Here is a 20217-nt window from a genome sequence, read left to right as displayed (position 1 = left end):
ATATATTAGGGAGAAACTACACTGCAGAAAGGGAAAACTATGTTTGAGGCCTTTTAGAAAGTGTCACAAAAAGTTTGGGTGCAAAAGAGAACACCCACAAGTAAAGTTATCAGCTGTTAAATGTCTTGCTCTGTTTATTCACATCTTGGTCTCAATTTAGACCCCAAAAAGTGTCTAAGACATCCTAATCAATTATTTTTATAATTGTGACACACTAGCAGCATTTCACACTAATGGAACATACTTGTACCATCAATGCTTCAAAGTATGGGATCACAAAGGGACAACTCTAAGCTCTTGTTCAAATAAAGTGATTCAACAATCAGGTTTGCATCGGTGACGTGACAATTAACAATGACACAATATTCTTACTGGGCAGAGTTCAACTTTGATAGTAACCCAGCACAAAAGAGCAACTTGTCTTTATATCCTTAATACAATCAGAGTTTAGAGCTTGGAGGTCAATGGTTAGACCACCTCCAACCCAATTACACACATGTGGAAAAATATGTGGAGGCATTTTAACGAGAAATTGTAAATTGTTTTCATCAAACACCTACTGATACAGGTAAAATCCACAGAAACAACAGTGAAACAGTTTGTTCCCCTATGGTTTTGAGTGGGGACAGCACCCGGCAGCCCACATCCAGGCAATTTCTCTTTCATGTCGCATATGTAGGTGTGTGTGTGTGTTGTTTGTACCTGATTGTGCTTGGTAAAAAATAAGGTGGGAGAAAGTTGGTGAGGTTGACATTATCCAGGAGAACACAGACTGGTCGGCTGGGGATGCCCCATGGGGCATGAAACCAACACCAGACAGGGGAAATGGAAACGGACCCTCTCCCTCTCTCGTCTCTCTGGCCCACACTGTATTCTTTCAAAACCAAATTTCACTACTGCTTTTCATACCAAGCGTTCCCCTCCTCATTGTCTGCACTTACATCAAACATACTGAAGCTTTACTCCCTCATAGCACTCGTGCAGCATTTAATCATCCTGCTTTCAGCCTCTGGGTGAAAATAAAAGTCGGGCAGCTTCTTCGCGATGGGTTCACCATTTTTGTTTAAACAATCAGAAATGGTTCCTGGTTCAAAATCAGAGAGGAGTCACCAAAGTCTGGGGTTTCGCAGATCTACTTACTGTGGCTGTTTTTGTGTAATTTCTAGGAGATAAGTTAGCGTGAGGGTCAGAACTGTCGTCATATTCCTGTTCAGCAATATATTGCAAAGATTATCTGAAGTTACTATCAGGCTTCAGTGAGTGAATAAAATCTTCTCATATGTATTCCCCTTTTTTCCCAGCTAAAAAAGAACAACAACTTCCAGGTGAAAACCACAAGACCCTATGCTTTAGAGGCAGACACAACAGGTGGACAACTGAACTCTAACCGGAAATGGGACACATTTTTCAACTTTTGTAACTGTATGTAAAATTACCATTCGTGAAATATCAATTAATTAATTATGAATGGTAAATTACTGATCTATAAAATAAATCTCCACAAAGATGAATCTCATTTTACATCGTCTTACCTTACAAAGATTATTTTACCTAATAAAAGGGTTTGGGCAAATAAATGATGATAAACATCAAAACTAAAATCCATGAGCTACATAGGTAATTCATGGTGGAGAATTTTATATTCGGTTCTGACTGCAAGCTGATGTTACAACTATTACTCGTACTCTCCTATTAGCAGTTATACCTGAACCAGTGATTAGCATTTTTAAAAATATTATTTATGTGTAAATTAATTGCGTGAGAAACCCTGATGTGGGAAGTTGACAATTTCTCTTTTGGAGTTTTTCCCTGACCCTTTTAAAACTTTGCAATGACTTCCAATGCAAACGCGTGTTGGAGATTGTTGTTGTGACTGTGTCTTTCAATCCCGGAGACAGACTTCCGAGAGAGAGGACAACATGAGGCTAGAGGGGTACGACGCCATAACGTCCTGCATTACGCAAAATAAAGAGGCATGCAGTGTAGTCCCTCATCACAGAGGAGGTCAACTCAGATGAAATGAGTGGTGTGAAGAAAAAGTCCCTGTCAAAGTTGTTTGGGTGTACATCTCCGACAGTGACCTATAGACGTGGGGAAATCACATACCACCCACACTGAAGAATAATGTTAACAAACACATTTCTTTTTGTGCCACTGAAAAAATTATGATATTGTTTTTTTCTTACTCTCACTTTAGAGGAACTGAGGGCGACCATGTGTTCGGCATTAAAGCCACACTATATGAAACTGCATTTTGGTTTCATGAATCGAATAAAAGTTTCACACCGCTCTACACTACGTGTGGTACCTCGGAGTTTCGTTCCACATGCAATGCATTTTGTCGTCCACATGAGAAGCCACCCACACTAAAGCCTCGGTCCTCCTCTCTCTCTCTCTCTCTCTCTCTACTGAGGCGGAAAAAAACATTGTCATCTTCACTACAAGAACATGTAAAAGGGAAAACCCTTTCGACCTGTACATGTCCCTCAGAAAGAAGCAGCAGATTAATTTGGACACAGAGTGCAACACACACGGGACTGGGTAAGTCAGGGCTCAGAGAGTGAATTTGGTTCCTCTTTTAAATGTGTCTAAATATTGTTTTATATTATTGTTTTATATCTGGGAATAGAAAACTTTGGTATTTAATGTTTTTTTTAAAATCCATTAGTGTGTATGGTTACGTTCCTTACGGCTGAGAGAAAACTGTTATGATGCTGAAAAACAAAAGTGTGCTTGTTTGGGTCAAAAATCATTATTTAAGTATTTTTCTGTGGTTAACTGTCTGACAGAAATAACAACATGTTTTGATACGACTGAAATAAATGCAAAGGACCTTTTGAGACATGTGTCAGAATTGTCTCCATTCGCATTTGTCAGTGGCCCAAAATCAACTCTCGCTCATTCGAGATCTAATAAGGCTGGTTGGGATATTGTTTGGATTTATTCGCAGATTAGCACTAATAGTGCTCAACTTTTGAGGGATACGCAGAACAATTGAGGGTGTGATGCAGAATCAGATCCTTGTAAATACAGCCGCCTAAAAGATGCTGCAGTCCATTACAATTAAAACACACTCCTTTTACTTTTTTTCTTTTCACACTGCAGTCCCTGGAGATGCGGTTTATGAATAAATTCATATTTGTCATCTTTCATACTGTATGTTTAATTTGCTGCTCATCCTGATTCTAAATTCACTGTTTATTGTATGCAGTACCAACTGACATGTTTTACATACTGCTGCTGCTTATCATATACCAAATATACATTGCAATGTAAAGGCCCTGTGTGAGCTCGGAAGATTTACCTCTAGACTCGCTGAAGCATTCCTGTTTAAACGTTTGGAGTTTGATTGACAGCCACATGAATCACGGCGCGTTTCGAGTGCTTCCGTGAACACCGTAGTACACGTAGTTCACGTAGTTCACGTAGTACTTGGTGGCAGGTGTTCACAATATACCCACTGACGTAGTGCGTGAAATTCACCAGGCTGCCAACCCAAAATACCTACCGTCTGCTTTGCTCAGTTGATGTAGAAATTATCGTTTTACTTTCTAATCCGGATGGTCTTAAACTAGATCGGACCCCTTTAAAGGGTCACAATACAAATCTGAGAGGCTGAGCGATGATTAATGAAAAACAAATAAAAACAAAACCTCTGCCATACAAATATGTTTTTTCAGTTTTAGTCCTTTTCTCTAATATATGCATCCCTGGTTTAATCATTAATAATGTGTTACATTTTATAACCTTTATAACCTATTTAATATGTGAAATCTAAATTTAAGTAGAACCACCCATTAATACCAGATGAAGGTGTAGTAGTAGGAAGTAGCCTAAAATGGAAATACTCAAGAAAACTACCTCAAAATTGTACTTTTACACATACTTTTATTAGATGCACTACTTTCTAACACTGCCAAATGCCATATGAGTCATCATTGTGTGTGTGTGCGTGTGTGTGTGTGTGTGTGTGTGTGTGTGTCACAGGATGGACGGTCACTCGAGGTCCTCTCATAAGTACCTGCTGCTCCAGGTGTGGTGTGGTCTCCTCACCGCGGCCGTGGTGGTTATGGCTGTGTTTCTCGCTTCAATCAAACTTAAGGTGACCGAGGTGAGTGAGTGCACCTGCAAACAGAACAGATCCACGCTCACTGAGCAGGTGTCACCTTTCACCTGTTCCAGAGACGACATGGCCACTCAACGTCTGAGCACTGAAGCGATTGGGTTACTTTTGCTTTGACTATGTCAGACTTGCAGACACATGTCACAGGAGGGAACCGGATGTTTGACCTGTGCCGTAAATCATGTCACGCATGTAATTGCAAAATTTTCCGCTTGCATGTTTCTCGTGATGCTACACAAAAAGAGCAAGCTGTGAAAATATGATGTGCTAAAAAAAAAACTAAAAAAAACACCTTTATCAAGTGCTCTGATCAGCTCCAGTCTTATCTCCATCTTTGCTGCTATACGATACCATGACTCCCAGTTAGATCCTCCAGGCGATGATGCACATGATGATGACATCCCTGCATCCTTTCTTCACCAGGACGGAGTCTCTACAATGAAGCCAGACAACGTCAGTCCAACAGGTACGTCACATGGATGTCAGACTTGACAGTCTCCACTTCAAACGATGCACCTTTTTATAAGCTTAGTACAAAATTTACAACATTAACATGAAAGGATTCGGCTCTTTTTCTTTCGCAGTCAACACAATGGTGGCTCCTTTAAAGTCAGTAGGTAAGTTATCATTTCCTTTTCATTTTATTGCCAAGGTCTCAAATTTTTCAAAACCTTTATACAAGTTTACTTCAAACTAAAAAATCAGTCAAAAAGTCAAAAATTCAAACGTCCTGTGATCATTTTCACAGTTGTTTCATCAGCGCATAACCTTCTACATTCCATTGGGGTTTTTTTCAGGATCCTCTCTCTCATACATCCAGCTGATGAAGTGTAAGTAAACTTCCTCCTCAGATCAATACTGAGATTTATTTCCATCACTTCTTCCTGTGTACTTTGTTGGTATTAGTTTGAAATTATGTTGTCATATATTTTAGTTTTAGACGCGTGGGACTAACTCACAACGTTGTGGGTGTTTTTTAATTAGCTCAAGGGCAAATCTAAAATGTCAAGTAATTAGGGTGTACGTGATGAATGCTGCATTTTAACGCCTGAAGTTTAAATAAGACCCATTCCTCGTTTATTTCTGTGAAAAATTATTACGAGATGTCAAGCGGACACATTTCCAGGGGTCGACAGAAAAAATAACATTTTCATCTTTCCAAAATAATCTACCATCAATGTCAGGTTTTGGTGTCAGTCTCTGTAGAATAGCGATCCCACTATATGCCGCCTTGGCCTGTTTGGCGCCGAACCAAACCAGACGCCATATTGCCGCCACATGTGATGTTTAGGGAATACGCTAGAATCCTAGCCGCGATGTGCAAGAGAGCAGCGTTGTCGTCCTGCCCTGCTCTCCCTTTTACACAGACGTGGACTCGGCACAGCTGCTGGCATGAAGGCGGAAGAACAATGACGCCCCATTCCGTAGCAAGACAGCATTAAGGTGCAACAATCCCACCTTGAACAGGCTTTGTGAGGGACTTAAGGAGAGTACACTAGTTCACTTTTCAGATATGAACTCCGCAAATTGTCCAGAAAACTGGGTTTGCTGTTGATATGAAGAATGCGGCAGGAGATTGTCCGGGTCAGACGTGTTCACAATAGAAGGAACATTTGCGGAACATTAAGGCGAGGGGGGGGGGGGCACCTGGGTAGAGCGCCCACTTGCTCATTGTGAATCTTCCAGATATTTTTCCTACTGCATTCTCACATGGGCTCACTTGGACATTTTCTGTAACTTTCACCTGGGGGCTCGCAGGAAAAGTTCAGGAAAATGTCCGGACTTCAATGCGTGTCTGAAAGCAGCCTTCCGTTGGCCAGAGAAGTTCCAATTGACCGACATGCAAAGTGTGTTTTGAGAACAACGCATCCTGACTCTCACTTTTCTTCAACTGATCTCTCTTGCTTTCATTATGCCTCTCCTGTAAACCTGCAGTCATACTCAACACCCACAGATGAGATGAGTGTGACAAGTTTAGACGAGTTCTACGGGAGCCGCCGAGAGTCGTTTCTGAGAAACGTGGGAAGTCTTTAACTGACACAAATGAAGACGCAGCATGTTTAGGGGGAAGTGGGTGCAGCAGCAAGTAAATAACAACAAAATAGCCCCTAATTTCAATTCCTCACCTCGCGCATTTAAAAAGAGAGTAATTCAAATCTACTGGAACCAGAAACCCGACTGGTTCATCTGGGTCCCGTCAAGATTCACTGTCAACTTCTTGCTCCGAACTGTTAACACCAGAGTAAGAGAATTTTTGCTATTCCACATGAGATATATATATATATATATATATATATATATATATACTTCTGTTTCTTCTTACTTCTTGTCCCACGGGTGTTAAACGGGTGCAGCCGTGGACTTGTAATGTGCTTTATAAGAGTTTGCCAAAACTTTTGAGCGTAATGAATAATAACTAAAGATGATCTCATTCTGCACTTTAACTTGGATTGTTGCAAAAATACAAAAAAAATCTGAAACCAGGTTTTAGAAGCTTTAAACTCTAATTGTTAGTGGTTGTAATTTTCCTCATCTGGAACAGTAAATATGTGTGTATATATGTATATATATATATATATACATGCAGACACAGTCAGTGTAAACCCCTGCTTGTGTTGCTGAGAGAGAGACACAGAGCGCTGTCATGTTTCCTGTCTCACGCAATCATGTTCCTCCCACCACTCTGCCTTTTCCTGTGTGAGGGGGGTTCCTACAACCACAACAAACCAGAAGCGGAGCTGTAATGTGGCCTTCCCCAACTAAAGATATAGTTACAACCCATGGCAACATACCTCATCGGTTAATCCGTGGTCTGCCAACTGGAAGGAAATTAAGCATGAATAGGAAGACTGACTTTGGCTTTGTTTAACCGACCTGTGATGATAATCTGAGGAGACTGTTTCAAAAGGGCCCAACGACTAAACCCAGAAATTAAAGGATTATATATTTGTTTTCCTTCTTATTTTTAATATGATTTTAATCAGCATTTCTGTGTCTCAAAACACAATGGCAAAAACTGTTTTTTTAAATAGCATAATTTCAGACATTTTAGTGACACTTGTTTTCAGCAATGTGTAAAACTCAAGAAATTAAACATCAATAGTTTGATTGCAAACATATAACCAAATAATCTGTATTTCAGTATCTATAGAACTTGTTGATATGCGTGACAGGCAACTGGCACAGCATTCTTTGGGACAATGAATCTTCTTAAAGGGATTTTCTAATCCTGAGAGTAATTTTGCCGCACACTTCAATCTAAATTCATCCTATAGGAGTGAGATGTATAGAACCGCCTCCAGAGATCAGTGAACTTTGTCCGCAACTGTTGTAGTTATTAAATTTGGTTTTGGTGAATTCCCATTGCCAATATTAATATTAGTATCACTAGTATTTAACTGACTACTTACTGTGATTTCATAAAAAGTATGTAATAATCACATGGAAGGGCGCTCCGAGAGCACATACCTCTCCCAGGGCTGACGCCCTATCTCAGCCTGTTGAAGAAAGATTCCCTGATCTGCCGGTTTAACTGGATCCACACCTAAATAAATAAATGACTTTCACGGAATCTTTAGTTGTTCTTTAGTATTTCTGACGACAGACAGACAGACATGCAAGCACTGCACTGAACTTAACTTCCTTGGTGGCGATAGCAACTTTAGCTTCATCATACTGACAACAGTTTAGAATTTGAATTATTTAAACTGAATCCAAGAGGTCACACATGGCACTGCCTGAAGTTTCATGAGTGAGTCGTAAATGTTCCTGAAGAGAACTTAAGAGAACTTTCCCCGATCCCCTACAGTTCTGGACAATCGCTTTTGGCAAGAATCCCCCAGATGTCACTCCTGCTCCCTCTCGCTGCGCGACGACGCCATCCACTGCACGAAAAAGAGCCTCTACTTCATCTTCGCCCAGGTCACCTTCGCCAGGCACCCGAACAAAAATCGGACCAAATCAGTGATTTTGAAAAGAAATGGCTCCCGAGGTAGAATTACGAGGAAACTGGTTGAGGGGACCTTCCCGGGTACAACAGAGGGTTCTGTGTGGGTGGGCAAGATTGTCAGCCTTGGGGAGGGAGACAGTGTCAGCTTAGAAATCACAGAGGATTTTCTAAACGACAGCACATTCTGGGGTGCCTATGAACTCCTTTAGCACAGCAGTTCTCTAGAATCTGTTACCATACAGGATAACTTTTTTTTTATGTCTGTGTGAGTGGTATGCTGTTGGATTCAAAACATATTTTGTGATATTATTTGAGATATTTAACTGCGACAGCCGTAAAACCTATAAATACTCAAAATCACGGGGAGTATGTTATGTTCAACAATTACTGAATCTCATTTTTGCAGAGTATTGAATCTTTGAATCATCTGGAACACTAAAGTGCTAAAAAGCTAAATTAGGCAGGTTGCAGAAGGTTTTGACTCCAGATTTCAAATGACTGAAACCTCTTTTATACACGATCAAGTCTTCCCATCCTTTTGGCTTTGAACAGAAATATCTCGGCAAAACGACAAACCGCATCAGTCCAATCTCAGTAGAGTCTCTCCTTGAACAGTGCATCTGCTGGTTCCCAGTCATGAAATTATGAATATGTTTTGTCAACTGCTTTGTGCTTTTTTTAACTTATGAAATGTGATGTTATAAGTTGGTGTAATAAAAATTGAACCCTCTCAAAAAGCAGACGATTTATTGACGTTCTATCTTCACTGTGACCACATGGTGGCGCCAACTTCCTACCTGACTGTTGCCCACTCACCATCACTGGCACAGATCACATTACGAAACATTATTTAAAATAGACTGATAAATAAAAAATTAAAATAAACCAGACACATTCCACTGATGCCTGAGAAACATCATCACAAAGTGTGGTATTACTCATCTTAAACATTGTGTGTGATGCAGCACAGTTGTGTTCAACCAGCAGGAGCAGCAAGTGCAAAACAGGAAGCAACATGCTTGTTGCAACATCACACTGCAACGCTAACGTTTGACCTCAAAACAATTTTTGCAGTTTGGTTCCTCTCACACAATCAGAGCTAATACAACTCTTCTTACATTTGTGTCTGTATGTCAGACTTCAGTACAGGCGTCCTGCAACGACACAGTCAGTTTTTTTTTGTTTAGGTATTTAATCATAAACCAGATTTGGCTCATACAAATTTTGAATTTTGAGGTGCTACGTGAAACCTTTAAATGATAACCACAGCGCTATTTAGAAAGTATGCGATAGAGCACACATCCAAACTTGATGAGCACAAGACCTGTGCTGGACCCAAGCAACGAAAACACGAGGAAAAGAGTTGTCCACACACCAGTTGATGCTCCAATGAAATGTAACGGAAACTCTTGCCATCTCACGTCTGGACTACTGTAACTCTCTCCGACCTGGTCCGCCTCTTCAATTCAATTCAATTCAAAAACACTTTATTTGTCCCTGAGGGGAAATTTGCATGGTCACGTAGAGAAAGTTTTAAAATATACATAAATACAAAAAATGTTATGAACTTTATAAGACTAAATACTAATAATGCAATGGAGTGTGGTGTTGTATACAGCTCATCCAGAATGCAGTGGGCCGGCTGGTTTTCAACCTACCCAAGTTCTCGCACACTACACCGCTCCTCCGCACCCTGCACTGCCTTACGGTGGTGGCTAGAGTCCGATTCAAGGCGCTGATACTCGCCTACCCTGCTGCGAATGACTCCGGCCCTTCCTACATCCAGAACATTGTTGAACCTTACACCCGTCCCAGCCCCATCCACTCTGCTCTGCTACTCCCTCACTGCGAGGGGCGGGCAGCCACCGCTCATCTAAATCTTGTCTGTTTGCTGTCCTGGTTCCTCAAGTGGTGGAACGAGCTCCCCATTGACATCAGGATAGCAGAATCCCTTCAATGCTTCCATCGCAGACTGAAAACTCACCTGTTCAGACTGCACCTTACTCCCTGAATCATTAAAAAAAGAGCACTTGAAGCCGTTCAGCCGTTTTGATGAATTTTGTATGTACTGGGATGATTCTTGCACTTTTTGGGTAATATCTTCATGGTTGAAGCATCAGTTAAATTATTGTAATGTAATGTAAAGTTCCTTAGTCAGCGTTTCGGGCACAGGTTCTTCTTCAGACAAATCAGAGAAACTACACTGGACCTGTAACAAAAGTGTTTGCCATCATCCTGAGAGAAACATGAACGTCTATACCAAATTGAATGACTGCGTGTCCAAGATTTGTTAAGACATTGAAGCGAAAGCGATCATCAAATTCAGTAGGATTTATCCTCTGGGAACCAAGATAGTCTGTACAAAATGATGCAATGTTACACTTTTTAGTAAAAGTGATTCATCCAACTTGTTACCAGTATTTTATAAATAGCTCTGAATCGACTTCGTGCAACAGTGAAAACCTTTCCTTTGTGTAAGGCCCGCAGCCCGCCCTTCAGCTTATCAGTGTTCTGTGTGAACACCCCGGCCATATAGCTTGTATATAGGTACTTTGTGATTTTTACTTATGAGACAGATCTCGGTATTTCTCCCAGCCATGTATACATGCTCTCATATACAGTATGTGTTGCATAAGTAAGAGTCACAATACCTCATTCAATTTCAGAAGTTTTCTGAAGTTGAAATACTTTAAAAACAAAATACTTAAAATGTTTAGTACTCATTACTAGAATGCGCATGTCAGTGTACTTAAAATACAAAAGCAGCCTTTTAATATTGAAGCTGGTCAAGATAGAGGTCATTTTAACTGCTTTACATTCTGCCGGGTAATTAAATTTATAACAATAAACCATAATTTATAATATAATTTGGTTTTTTTAAATGTTAAATTATGTATTTCATTACGTGAGTGAATGTACATAGCTATATTTCCCCACTGTATGTTTTAATATAAATGTAATCTACAGTATATTTACATTATTTTAATGCTTCATGTAAATGTATGAGCTTGTAAATCCATATTTAAGTATTAGTAAAAAGTGAGGGGGAGTTCTTTATTAATACCAAGGGGAAATCACAGGTTACTGCAGCCAAGTCACACAACCACAAAAAAAGACGAAGGTAGGAAACTTCACACGATATATAAAACACATATACTGCCAAAGAGGTATTTCACTTACTCACTTCCTCTTTCAATGCGCACCACCATTAGATGACAAATATTACATATAATATAAAAAAAAGGGGAAAAATCGTGTCATCAGTTCTGTCCCCTGACTTCAAGTCATGTTGGTGGGACATACTTCCCAAAGTCCATTGTGATTTCTTCTGTGTATATTTTATGGTGTGTTTAGTTGTAGCTTTAGTCACATGTGGGGGCTCACGCCGAATCATGTGAGTCCAGCAACTGTCGAGTGCATTTTTGGATGATGCCGTGGCCGAAGAGTTTCCAGTGTGAAGAGGGAAGCAGAAATTTGAATAAAGTTACACTCACTTCCGCCACTATTTGCAAACAGAAAATTGACAAACTCTGTTGTTGCTTTGCAACAACAAAACCCCCCCAAAAAGGTCAAGTTGCGTAAACACAAAGGGAAAGACGCGTGGGATGAATTGACAGACAAACTTAAGATTGACGAAAAAGATTGCCTGTGTTCCTCAGAATATACTGTTGTGCAAAACACGCTACCTCAAACTTCTGCCAAAAGGCCACAATTAGATGTGAAACCGAGGAAGAGTTTGCACTCTCTGCAAGTCGTCAAAGGTTGAAGAAAGCAAACTGAACTGCCACAGTACTCTACGTCTTAGTCGCCTACTCATCCAACTCCATCTTACCAAACTACGACTACAACCGTCTCACACAAGCCTCATCTGCAATGATGGTCGCCTGTGCTCCATCATGACTGCCTTTGACTTGAACTCTCAGCAATATCAATAGACGAATTCTGAGAGTTCATTTAATTCGCTCTGCCGGACTACGGTCTGGATCCTTTTAATTGGAAAGTGATTTCCCTCCGGCAGAAAACTTGCTGGTCCAATCATAACCGATTATCTGTTAATGGGCGGGGTTTACACCGTGACGTGGAGAGAAGCGACTTTTGTAAACAGACAAGATGCTGATGAACGAACATTTGACGAAAAGTACCTGATATTTTAACATTTCTTCCACAAAAACGGCAACACTCGTTCACAGATATTGTGGAATCGTCATCACAAGCGTCTCCTCTCTGCTCTGCTCTGCTCTGTTGACATCTCTGGTTGTTGGTCTATCCAATCGCGCCCGGAGTCCTTTTGGTCTGCGTCCGTTGGTAACGCCTGTTCAGAAATTGAAAAATTTTAGTCTGGCTTTATCCGTGGATAATGTGACTCTGAGTAATGAGAAAGAAAATAAAGGAAGTAACAGTTAGGAATTTTAGAGGAAATTCAAATCATTTTTGGAAATACTAGATGCTTGCAGGTCAAAGTTCTGTAAAACACAACCGAAAGTAATAATGGTGTTCTCAACACAACATATTCTGCAGAACCTATAAAGTAATACATTAGAACTATGAGCTCTGAGTGTTTGTTATTATTGTACTGTGGTCAATAAAGAACATATTAAACTGGTCCGTCTGGTGTCTCAATAAACAACTTATAAATCCCTCATTATTCCTGCTGTACTCAAGCACTGGTCTCTATCCATCATCATTTTGGGACCATAACCCATATATTTTTCTATGTTCTTTAATTAATAACAAATACATTTTTTGACCAAACTTTATTTATTTTATTTTTTTACAGAACTGCACCCAGTATTTACAGAAATACATAAGAGTAGAATTAGTAGAAAGTAGAAGGTAGAGTAGAAAACATTTTTCCTTTCTTCTAAAATCTCCCTTGTTTTTGTTTTCTTTCATCTGGTCCACATTTAAATTCATCTGTAAAAGGCATTTTTAAATAGTTAACTCATACAACATAATCACATTAGAAATCATTGAGTGTATTATAAAGCATTCACTTTCAGTTTATTTGTGTTCCCTAACGTTTTGGGACAGGGTTTAAATAGAAAACTAAAAACAAGCAAAAAGATAAATAAATAGATAATAGTTAAAATTGCCTCAGATTTTCTGTTTGAGCATGCTTTGCAGACAAACTAAGAGCCATGGACACAATAAAAATAAAATGTGTGATGAAGTCGTATAATAAATTAAACACCTTTTAGATAATGTTACATTAGATGTTGAAAAGTCTTCACACATGAACAGATGTAAGCTTTTTGAAGTCTTTTATCACAAGACCATGACAAAACGATGACTGAAGTAATTGTAATAAACTGATATGATATTTGGTTTTGAATTTCATCAATTATTAGTCAAACCTAGAACCCAACCCATCATGTAAAAAAATCTCTTTCATTAGATTAAAAATAAATCACAGATGAATCTGAATCATTGTTACGCTTAAACTCTTAAGCTCTTTAATTCTTAAACTTAACAACACAACCGATGTGGAAGTTCAAATTAGCCTGGGGGATCGCATTCAGGGGCTGATATTTGTTTTGGACATCCACACACACACACACAAACACACACACACACACACACAACACACACACACACACACACACACTAGAGGACTTCTCTTCTAACTTCTCATATTTTTTTCTCGAAGGCATTTTCTCCTGCTAAATGCAAGGAATGTATTTTCTTATCACTTAGTTAAATCAATTTCTTTACGCTATGAACACGAGTTTGGTATCTGTAAATATCTTGGCTAAAAGATAATGTAAAATCCCAGATTCATAATAAAATAAATATCTGATCTATTCTGTTGGTTTCCAAATAAACTCATGACAGACGCAACAGGAAAATGAGAAGGTAGAACACCCAAAAGGACATCAGGTGAAGCGTAAGTTATTGGAGGCATGGTGGAGGTTTATAGGCCACCACCAGACTATACTGTCTAGTGACAGCGGAAGCCACCTTGCATTTGTGGTGAAACCTCATTTTGGCCTAGTTTTCTTCCCTTACACATCAACAGCTCCCTCTGTGCCCACACATGGTGTCACAGAAGATGGAATGATGAGAAGGAAACCAAAACCTTGTCATGTGGATTTTTCTTTTTCCCCTCAAATCTCTCGCACCTGTGATTGTGTCACCATACAACTCTGAAAATAGAGCTCATGGCATAAACAGGACATCTCATTCGCCTGCAATAGCTTCCTTCCTCCACTTCCTCGGTCCTTGGTCTCCCACCCTCCTTCCTCCCATCCAGTCCTTCCTGCCCCGAGGTAATCTTTGTCAGCATTGTGGCTGAGCTCCGCTGCGTGATGACCACACAATCCCGGGATTTAATGATGCAATCCGTGAGCAAAATCGGCAAAGAACAAAAGAGGGCTTCTTCAAAGTGCTCTAGATATCGCAGGGGGAGATACATGTGGGGAATATGTCATCGCACCATTAGAGGAGGTCTGATAAAGACTCACACACAGGGCAGGGAAAAGGGCACTAAGATATGAATGTTCAAACTGAGGAGGTTTAGTTTCCAGGGTTATAATTCCCCCTGTTCGTGAAAAGAGGTAATTGTCTCTTGAAGGAATCCAGTGGGAGTTTGTGAGTAACCAAATTATGACCTCTGACTCGGTAAATACAGCTTGGAAAGATTGAGCATGATTGAAAATCACAGAATATCAGGTGTCACTTTTTTTTATCTAACAACTGTAACATATTTTACAAAAGAACCATAGTTGGTTGTTGTCCAGGGATTAATCCAAATGTAATAAAATGTCAGTTTTTCCATCAAATATCTTTGATTATTTCCATTCATTTTTAAGTCGAGGATATTCCTTTTTATACCATGGTTTTTGCAGGCAACCAGCAGAGATATAGATCTCCTCTTGAAACAACTTCTGTCTGTAGTAATGTAATGCTTATTTGGGGTAGAATATATATTCTTCACATTCATCACATGATTAAATCCACACCCTACACTGTGAGATATGATGAAAAAGTTCATAGTTAGAACGTCCTGGAGTTTACGAATGTGTGTTGTTGCTTTACATTGTGACATGTAGAGAAAGCATGTCTTTATGGATCTAAAAACCATATCGTGGTAATTTTTCTGCGTAACAGAGGTTGGGAACGTGGCCCATATACGAGCATCCTGTCTGTTCACACCGGATATGATAACCTAGAAGTCTATTTGGTGAATCTCCGTATGAATAATCAAGAGGAGGTGGGTGAGCAAGCAGGAGGAAATGTAAAGAAGAAATGTGTATATTTGTTTGTGTGGGTGTGTCATGTGGGTGCATGTGATGGTGATGTCATCGTGCAACATCCTGCGGTTGGATTTGCATCTGCATGTTGGAATGAAACAGTCATGGTCAGACCCACAGGTGCGATTTCAACTCTAATTCACACACACAAGTCACTCACAGCCATGTTATAGGGACAGGGCCAGCCGGGGGGCCAGGGGTGGAACAGGTCCCCTGGTGAAATAAAGGACACACAAAATGAACACAGAGACAAAGATACAACAAAACTGCCACCAGAGATACAAATCAACCACGGAGAGATCTAAAGAACCACAAAGACACAAAAAGCGATCACAAAGACACAAAAAAATTGAAAACAAAACAACGACAAACAGACAAAACGACCACAAATACACACAAATTACAGTCAGACCACAAAGAGACACAAAACGACCTTAAAGAGACACTTAGAGACAAAAAAAGAGACAAAATTGACTATAAGACAAATAAAAAAACGGCACCAAAAAGAAAAAGAAATTTCACCAAAAGACAGAAAATGACCACAAAGTGGATCAAAACTTTTTGCATGTCCTTATTATATGAAATTAACAATGTTGGCTAATTATGAATGTACAGTGTACAAGTGTGGGCCTGAGACAAACAGAGACATCAGTGAAATACAAGGGAAACTTAATGAGAAAGAGATTCACAAGTGTTGTTTTAAAAAAAGAAAAAACAATCACTGTCACATGAAAACAAGAACTAGGTGGATATTTCAGGCATGTGTGATGAAAACCCCAGAGGCCAAATGCTCAGTCTCGAACAAACAAGGTCAAGAGAGAAAGTGAAAAGGGGAAGAGACGATCAGAACGTCAGTGAAATGTAGAAACCTGTTTGTCGATCGGATGGGAGCTGAGTTGCATCTCCTCCCAGTTCGGAAACAGAAAGAGGAGCCTTGAAAAGTTTTGGTTTCTTCAAGACAGTATTCTCTTTTGAGACTGAGGTTAATTCAAAAAACAACAACAACTGTGTTCCCTCCTGGGACATTTTAGACAAAAAACTTGTTAAATCAAAGAAACTATCTATTATACCTATTACTATGTATATATAAGGTGATGTGCTGCATATCATGTGTAAGGCGGATGCCTATCACTGAGTTCACAGTTTATGTCTTTGGTGCATTCCCGGCAAGTGAATTCTGCTTGTTCTGTGAAGTGAAATAATATTAAAATAGCTGCCGCCCCTGACTTAACTATCCTATTCAAAGGTTTATTGAAATTTTAAGGATTAGATTGCAGATGTAGGAAGATAAGCAGGGTTTGTACATGTATTTGTCAAACACCTTTTCCTTCCTTTCCTCCTTCAACTCTTCGTTGCCGTGTAAACAAGCGATGACTGACAAATGGTAAAACAACGTGTCATCGTGGGAGAAATGACAAATGTTGACAAATGCTGGACATTAAGAAACACTTAAGGTGTCATCATGTGTCAGTGGGTGCGGACGGGGGTCAGGTGTTACCAAAATCACACTCACATTTTTGTGGCTTTTCAACATCTGTTCAGCTACGACCGCAAAATGTCGGCGAGCTTTGGATCGAAGTGTAAACCTCAGCAGATACAGCGGGAGCTTACATTCTGTGGGCCACTCAGTAATGAACCCCGTATGTGTTTATGTGTGTTTGTGACTCTGTGTCTGTCTCGGTGTGAGAACAGTATTTGGGTTTTTTCTGATGAAATTCACAATGTGTGTTGTGCGCGCCAGTGTGTGTGTTACAACATGGTGTAAAAAAAAAAGTGTTCAAACCCAAAAGTAGCGACCAACCACTTTCCCATCCTGAAACCGCGACCCCTGCGGTTTCCATCTCTGCTAAAACTCCACAAAAACTTCAGAGATTTTTCGTTTCCTCCCGGCCGCGGCTCTCTTCCCTCCGTGGTTCAGCTCGCTGCTGCCGCTGCCTCTCCACTTACACAGTGACATCACTGGAGTTTCCCTTCTGCTGAAGCAGCTGCCACTGCATAAATACTACAAGCTCCCTGCTTCATTCGAACACAGTAGCAACACAAAGAGAGAAGCATCACCACAGAGCATCTGAAGACACTGACACAGCGTCGCAGCCGAGTGTTTTAGCTGCTAGATTTCCCCCCCAAACGAAGCAAGTTGTGAACTCTGTGAGATCACAGTTGAGCATAGCATGGTGGACTACACGACTGCACCAGGGGACTTGGAGATGGGTCTTGAGGCGAGGACGGTGGTTCTGGTAGAAAAGAAGTCGGCTACGGGGTGGATGTGGAAGGTGATCAGGGCCCTTATCATTATGGCCCTTTGTTCAGGAGGCGTCCTGCTCTTTGCTTGGCACTGGAACGGGTCAGAGATGAGGGTAAGGAGAAGCTCTCTCTCTCCAAAATTTGATGAGAAATATTTCAAAGACAGGAAATCGTCTGTGTTTGTAGTATCTCTAATAAGCCTCTTTTCCCCTCCATGCAGACGCAGTCAAGCCAAACAGAGGCCCTGGTCGTGAAGGACTCTGCTGAGAAAACAGGTGATTATGTGCATCGCTGCTTATTTAAAAAACGTCTCAGGGGGCCTTGTGAGATACATTTGAGTCTATGTGGGGGTTTTTTGGAGACAAGCTCACATTTGTCCTCCTCTCCTCTCCTCAGATCCCCACTCCACGCTGAGGCAAATCAGCAGCAATGCCAAGGCAGCCATCCATTTAGAAGGTGAGTCATACAGCCTACCTTGATTTCTCAGCAAACAATGGGATCACAGTCTCGCCTTTCAAAAAGAGCCCCGCAGACTCTTTCTTCCACGTGTGTGCGATGTGTTGCTTCCTTTTAGAAGTGTGTTAGCCAGAAGCACAATGAGGAAGTGCGTTGTATTAGTTCTTCACTGGCCTTACATTTCACTCTCCAAAACAACACAATGGTTAGTTAATCACTCCAGTGTGAATGGATGTTTTCAAGGCTGTAACTTCATCTCCTCTCTTTCCAGGTAGCTACGACGAGGACGTGAGCTCACAGGACAAGCTGGAGTGGAAGAACGGTCAAGGCCAAGCATTCGCTCAGGGCGGCTTCCGGCTGATGGAGAACCAGATCATTATCCCACAAACCGGCCTTTACTTCGTCTACAGCCAGGCGTCGTTCAGGGTCTCCTGCGACGATGACAGCAAGGACGGAGCGGGAAAACGCCTCACACCCCTCAGCCACAGGATATGGCGGTACTCGGACTCCTTAGGCTTCAACGCGTCTCTGATGAGCGCGGTGAGGTCGGCCTGCCAGACGGCCGCTCAGGGGGACAGCCACAGAGATGGACAGGGCTGGTACAACACCATCTATCTGGGTGCAGTGTTCCAGCTGTATAAAGGAGACAAACTGTGGACGGAAACCAACATGCTGTCCGAGCTGGAGACCGAGGAGGGCAAGACCTTCTTCGGTGTGTTTGCACTTTGAAATGACTCTTTGTCGTGGCACTAATTGAAAGCTCAAACGTTCGTCATTTTGTTTTAGTATTGTTTTTATTGTCATTACTATTCATCCTCATGGTGATGTAGAAATGTTTAAATCTCAATTGAGATAAAAACGTGTGCCGATTGAAAAAATAATCCTATGAACTGTAACAGTTTGCAACCATACTTCTATTTTAAGGCACTTTTTTTTGGTACATTATTTATGCTGACCTGAGATTGTAGTAAACGAGACTTCCTCTGCTTTAGCAGATGACGACACAGCTCTTCACTGCAGAGTAAGGGTCCAAGGATAATGAGGATTATGCACATAACTATTATCTGTATGTATTTATTTATATTTATTTATATTTAAAATGCTGGGACTCTGTGTTAATTATTATATTTATGTATTTATGTGCTTTCTGTTCACTTAATTAAAAGAAGAAGGAGAAGAAAGAAAATGACAATTTTGTGCTCTCGCAATGAATGTGAAGTAATTTCATAGCTGAAATAGCAAGGAAAAAAATTGAAGCTGAGTTGGCAAACAGCTCAAGCCAGCCAGGGCAGCAGCACTGTCGCCCTCTCTCTCTCTCTCAAACACACACACACACACACACACACACACACGCCCACTCACACTCACACACATACACAAACACACACCCATGGCTGATTTTGTCTTCTATTTGGCAAAAGCTGTTGTGAAATTCCTCCACTGCCAGCAAATACTTCCTTTGTTAGATCAGACAAGACAAAGGGGAATTTCCTCCTTTTTTCTTACTTTCTCGGAGTCTCGCTGTGTCAGGTGGAGGCACACAGAAGCCTCAGCCCAGAGCGGGTTTTCCCCGCTTACACCCCCACCCCACCCTTGCACAACCACACACACACACACACACACACACACACACACGCACCCTACAACCTCCCTCCTCCACACCACTGACCACTTTCCCTGTAATACTACATACTTCATCGTCAGTCAGCTGGAAAGAGACATGACATGCGAGTGAGTGTGAGTTTGTGATTGCATACAATGTATGTGTGTGTGTGTGTGTGTGTTTGTGGGGCCATGGGACTGCAGCACAACTGGTTTTGTGACATTCACATCATCTGAAAAATCATATCTTACAAAATATCAAATTGACTCGGGAGCAATTTGTCAACTTTTGTTTCATTTAGCTACAAACTTCCGCTTATTGTCTCGGTAACGACGTTCCCACCGGCCTCAGCAACCGATACTGTGCTGAGAACCACTTCCCACTTTCATCTAATGATCTTTTCTCTTCTCTTTGACTCTCATGGGTCAACCTGGGGAAATCTATCAAGTTTCGCCGAATATATTCAGCCTGACAGAGTTAACTGAGTGAGTCAGGAAAGCAATAAATAACTGGTGACATCTAGTGGATGATGTAAAAATGAAAAAAAAAAACAACCAACAAAACAAGCTCGGCTGCGTGATCCACAGGATGT

At 40.8% G+C, this 20217-nt stretch overlaps 2 protein-coding genes and 1 long non-coding RNA gene across 5 annotated transcripts; 2 read left to right on the top strand and 1 right to left on the bottom strand.

Moving 5' to 3' along the window:
• The first annotated feature begins 1564 nt into the window (after window positions 1–1564).
• Window positions 1565–8797, top strand: LOC118306925. Of its 3 annotated transcripts, none has more exons than XM_035629865.2 (6): window positions 1565–2541; window positions 3988–4111; window positions 4487–4589; window positions 4708–4740; window positions 4872–4953; window positions 7932–8262. In XM_035629865.2, exons 1-6 carry the CDS (start codon window positions 2480–2482, stop codon window positions 8116–8118), a joined length of 591 nt encoding a protein of 196 aa, XP_035485758.2. In that variant the 5' UTR covers window positions 1565–2479; the 3' UTR covers window positions 8119–8262. The 3 variants fall into 3 exon arrangements, with proteins under 3 accessions (XP_035485758.2, XP_035485757.1, XP_035485756.1); XM_035629864.2 differs by having other exon boundaries at window positions 1572–2541; window positions 4547–4589; window positions 4921–4953; window positions 7932–8797; XM_035629863.2 differs by having other exon boundaries at window positions 1576–2541; window positions 4921–4953; window positions 7932–8797.
• On the bottom strand, window positions 4425–18239 carry LOC118306993. The gene is made up of 3 exons (XR_004793135.2): window positions 18041–18239; window positions 12215–12384; window positions 4425–4556 (listed from the first exon to the last, which is right to left on the bottom strand). It is a non-coding gene; the product is annotated as an uncharacterized LOC118306993 (long non-coding RNA).
• On the top strand, window positions 17330–19218 carry tnfb (tumor necrosis factor b (TNF superfamily, member 2)). The gene is made up of 4 exons (XM_035629860.2): window positions 17330–17679; window positions 17787–17841; window positions 17963–18022; window positions 18294–19218. The coding sequence occupies exons 1-4, from the start codon at window positions 17494–17496 to the stop codon at window positions 18749–18751; spliced, it is 759 nt and encodes a 252-aa protein (XP_035485753.1). The 5' UTR covers window positions 17330–17493; the 3' UTR covers window positions 18752–19218.
• The last annotated feature ends 999 nt before the right edge of the window (window positions 19219–20217 follow it).

This window comes from Scophthalmus maximus, chromosome 1 (genome assembly GCF_022379125.1).
Source record: "Scophthalmus maximus strain ysfricsl-2021 chromosome 1, ASM2237912v1, whole genome shotgun sequence".
Taxonomy (NCBI): domain Eukaryota; kingdom Metazoa; phylum Chordata; class Actinopteri; order Pleuronectiformes; family Scophthalmidae; genus Scophthalmus; species Scophthalmus maximus.
This window is presented reverse-complemented; position numbering and strand designations above follow the sequence as displayed.

What these genes read in the sequence shown, in the direction of transcription:
- LOC118306925 (XM_035629863.2), top strand. Translation starts at nt 2,480, where the DNA reads ATGTCCCTCAGAAAGAAGCAGCAGATTAATTTGGACACAGAGTGCAAC. An exon ending in AGACAACGTCAGTCCAACAG is followed by an intron (nt 4,590 to 4,707) that starts GTACGTCACATG and finishes TTTCTTTCGCAG; the next exon opens with TCAACACAATGGTGGCTCCT. An exon ending in ATACATCCAGCTGATGAAGT is followed by an intron (nt 4,954 to 7,931) that starts GTAAGTAAACTT and finishes GATCCCCTACAG; the next exon opens with TTCTGGACAATCGCTTTTGG.
- tnfb (XM_035629860.2), top strand. Translation starts at nt 17,494, where the DNA reads ATGGTGGACTACACGACTGCACCAGGGGACTTGGAGATGGGTCTTGAG. An exon ending in GGACTCTGCTGAGAAAACAG is followed by an intron (nt 17,842 to 17,962) that starts GTGATTATGTGC and finishes TCCTCTCCTCAG; the next exon opens with ATCCCCACTCCACGCTGAGG. An exon ending in GGCAGCCATCCATTTAGAAG is followed by an intron (nt 18,023 to 18,293) that starts GTGAGTCATACA and finishes CTCTCTTTCCAG; the next exon opens with GTAGCTACGACGAGGACGTG.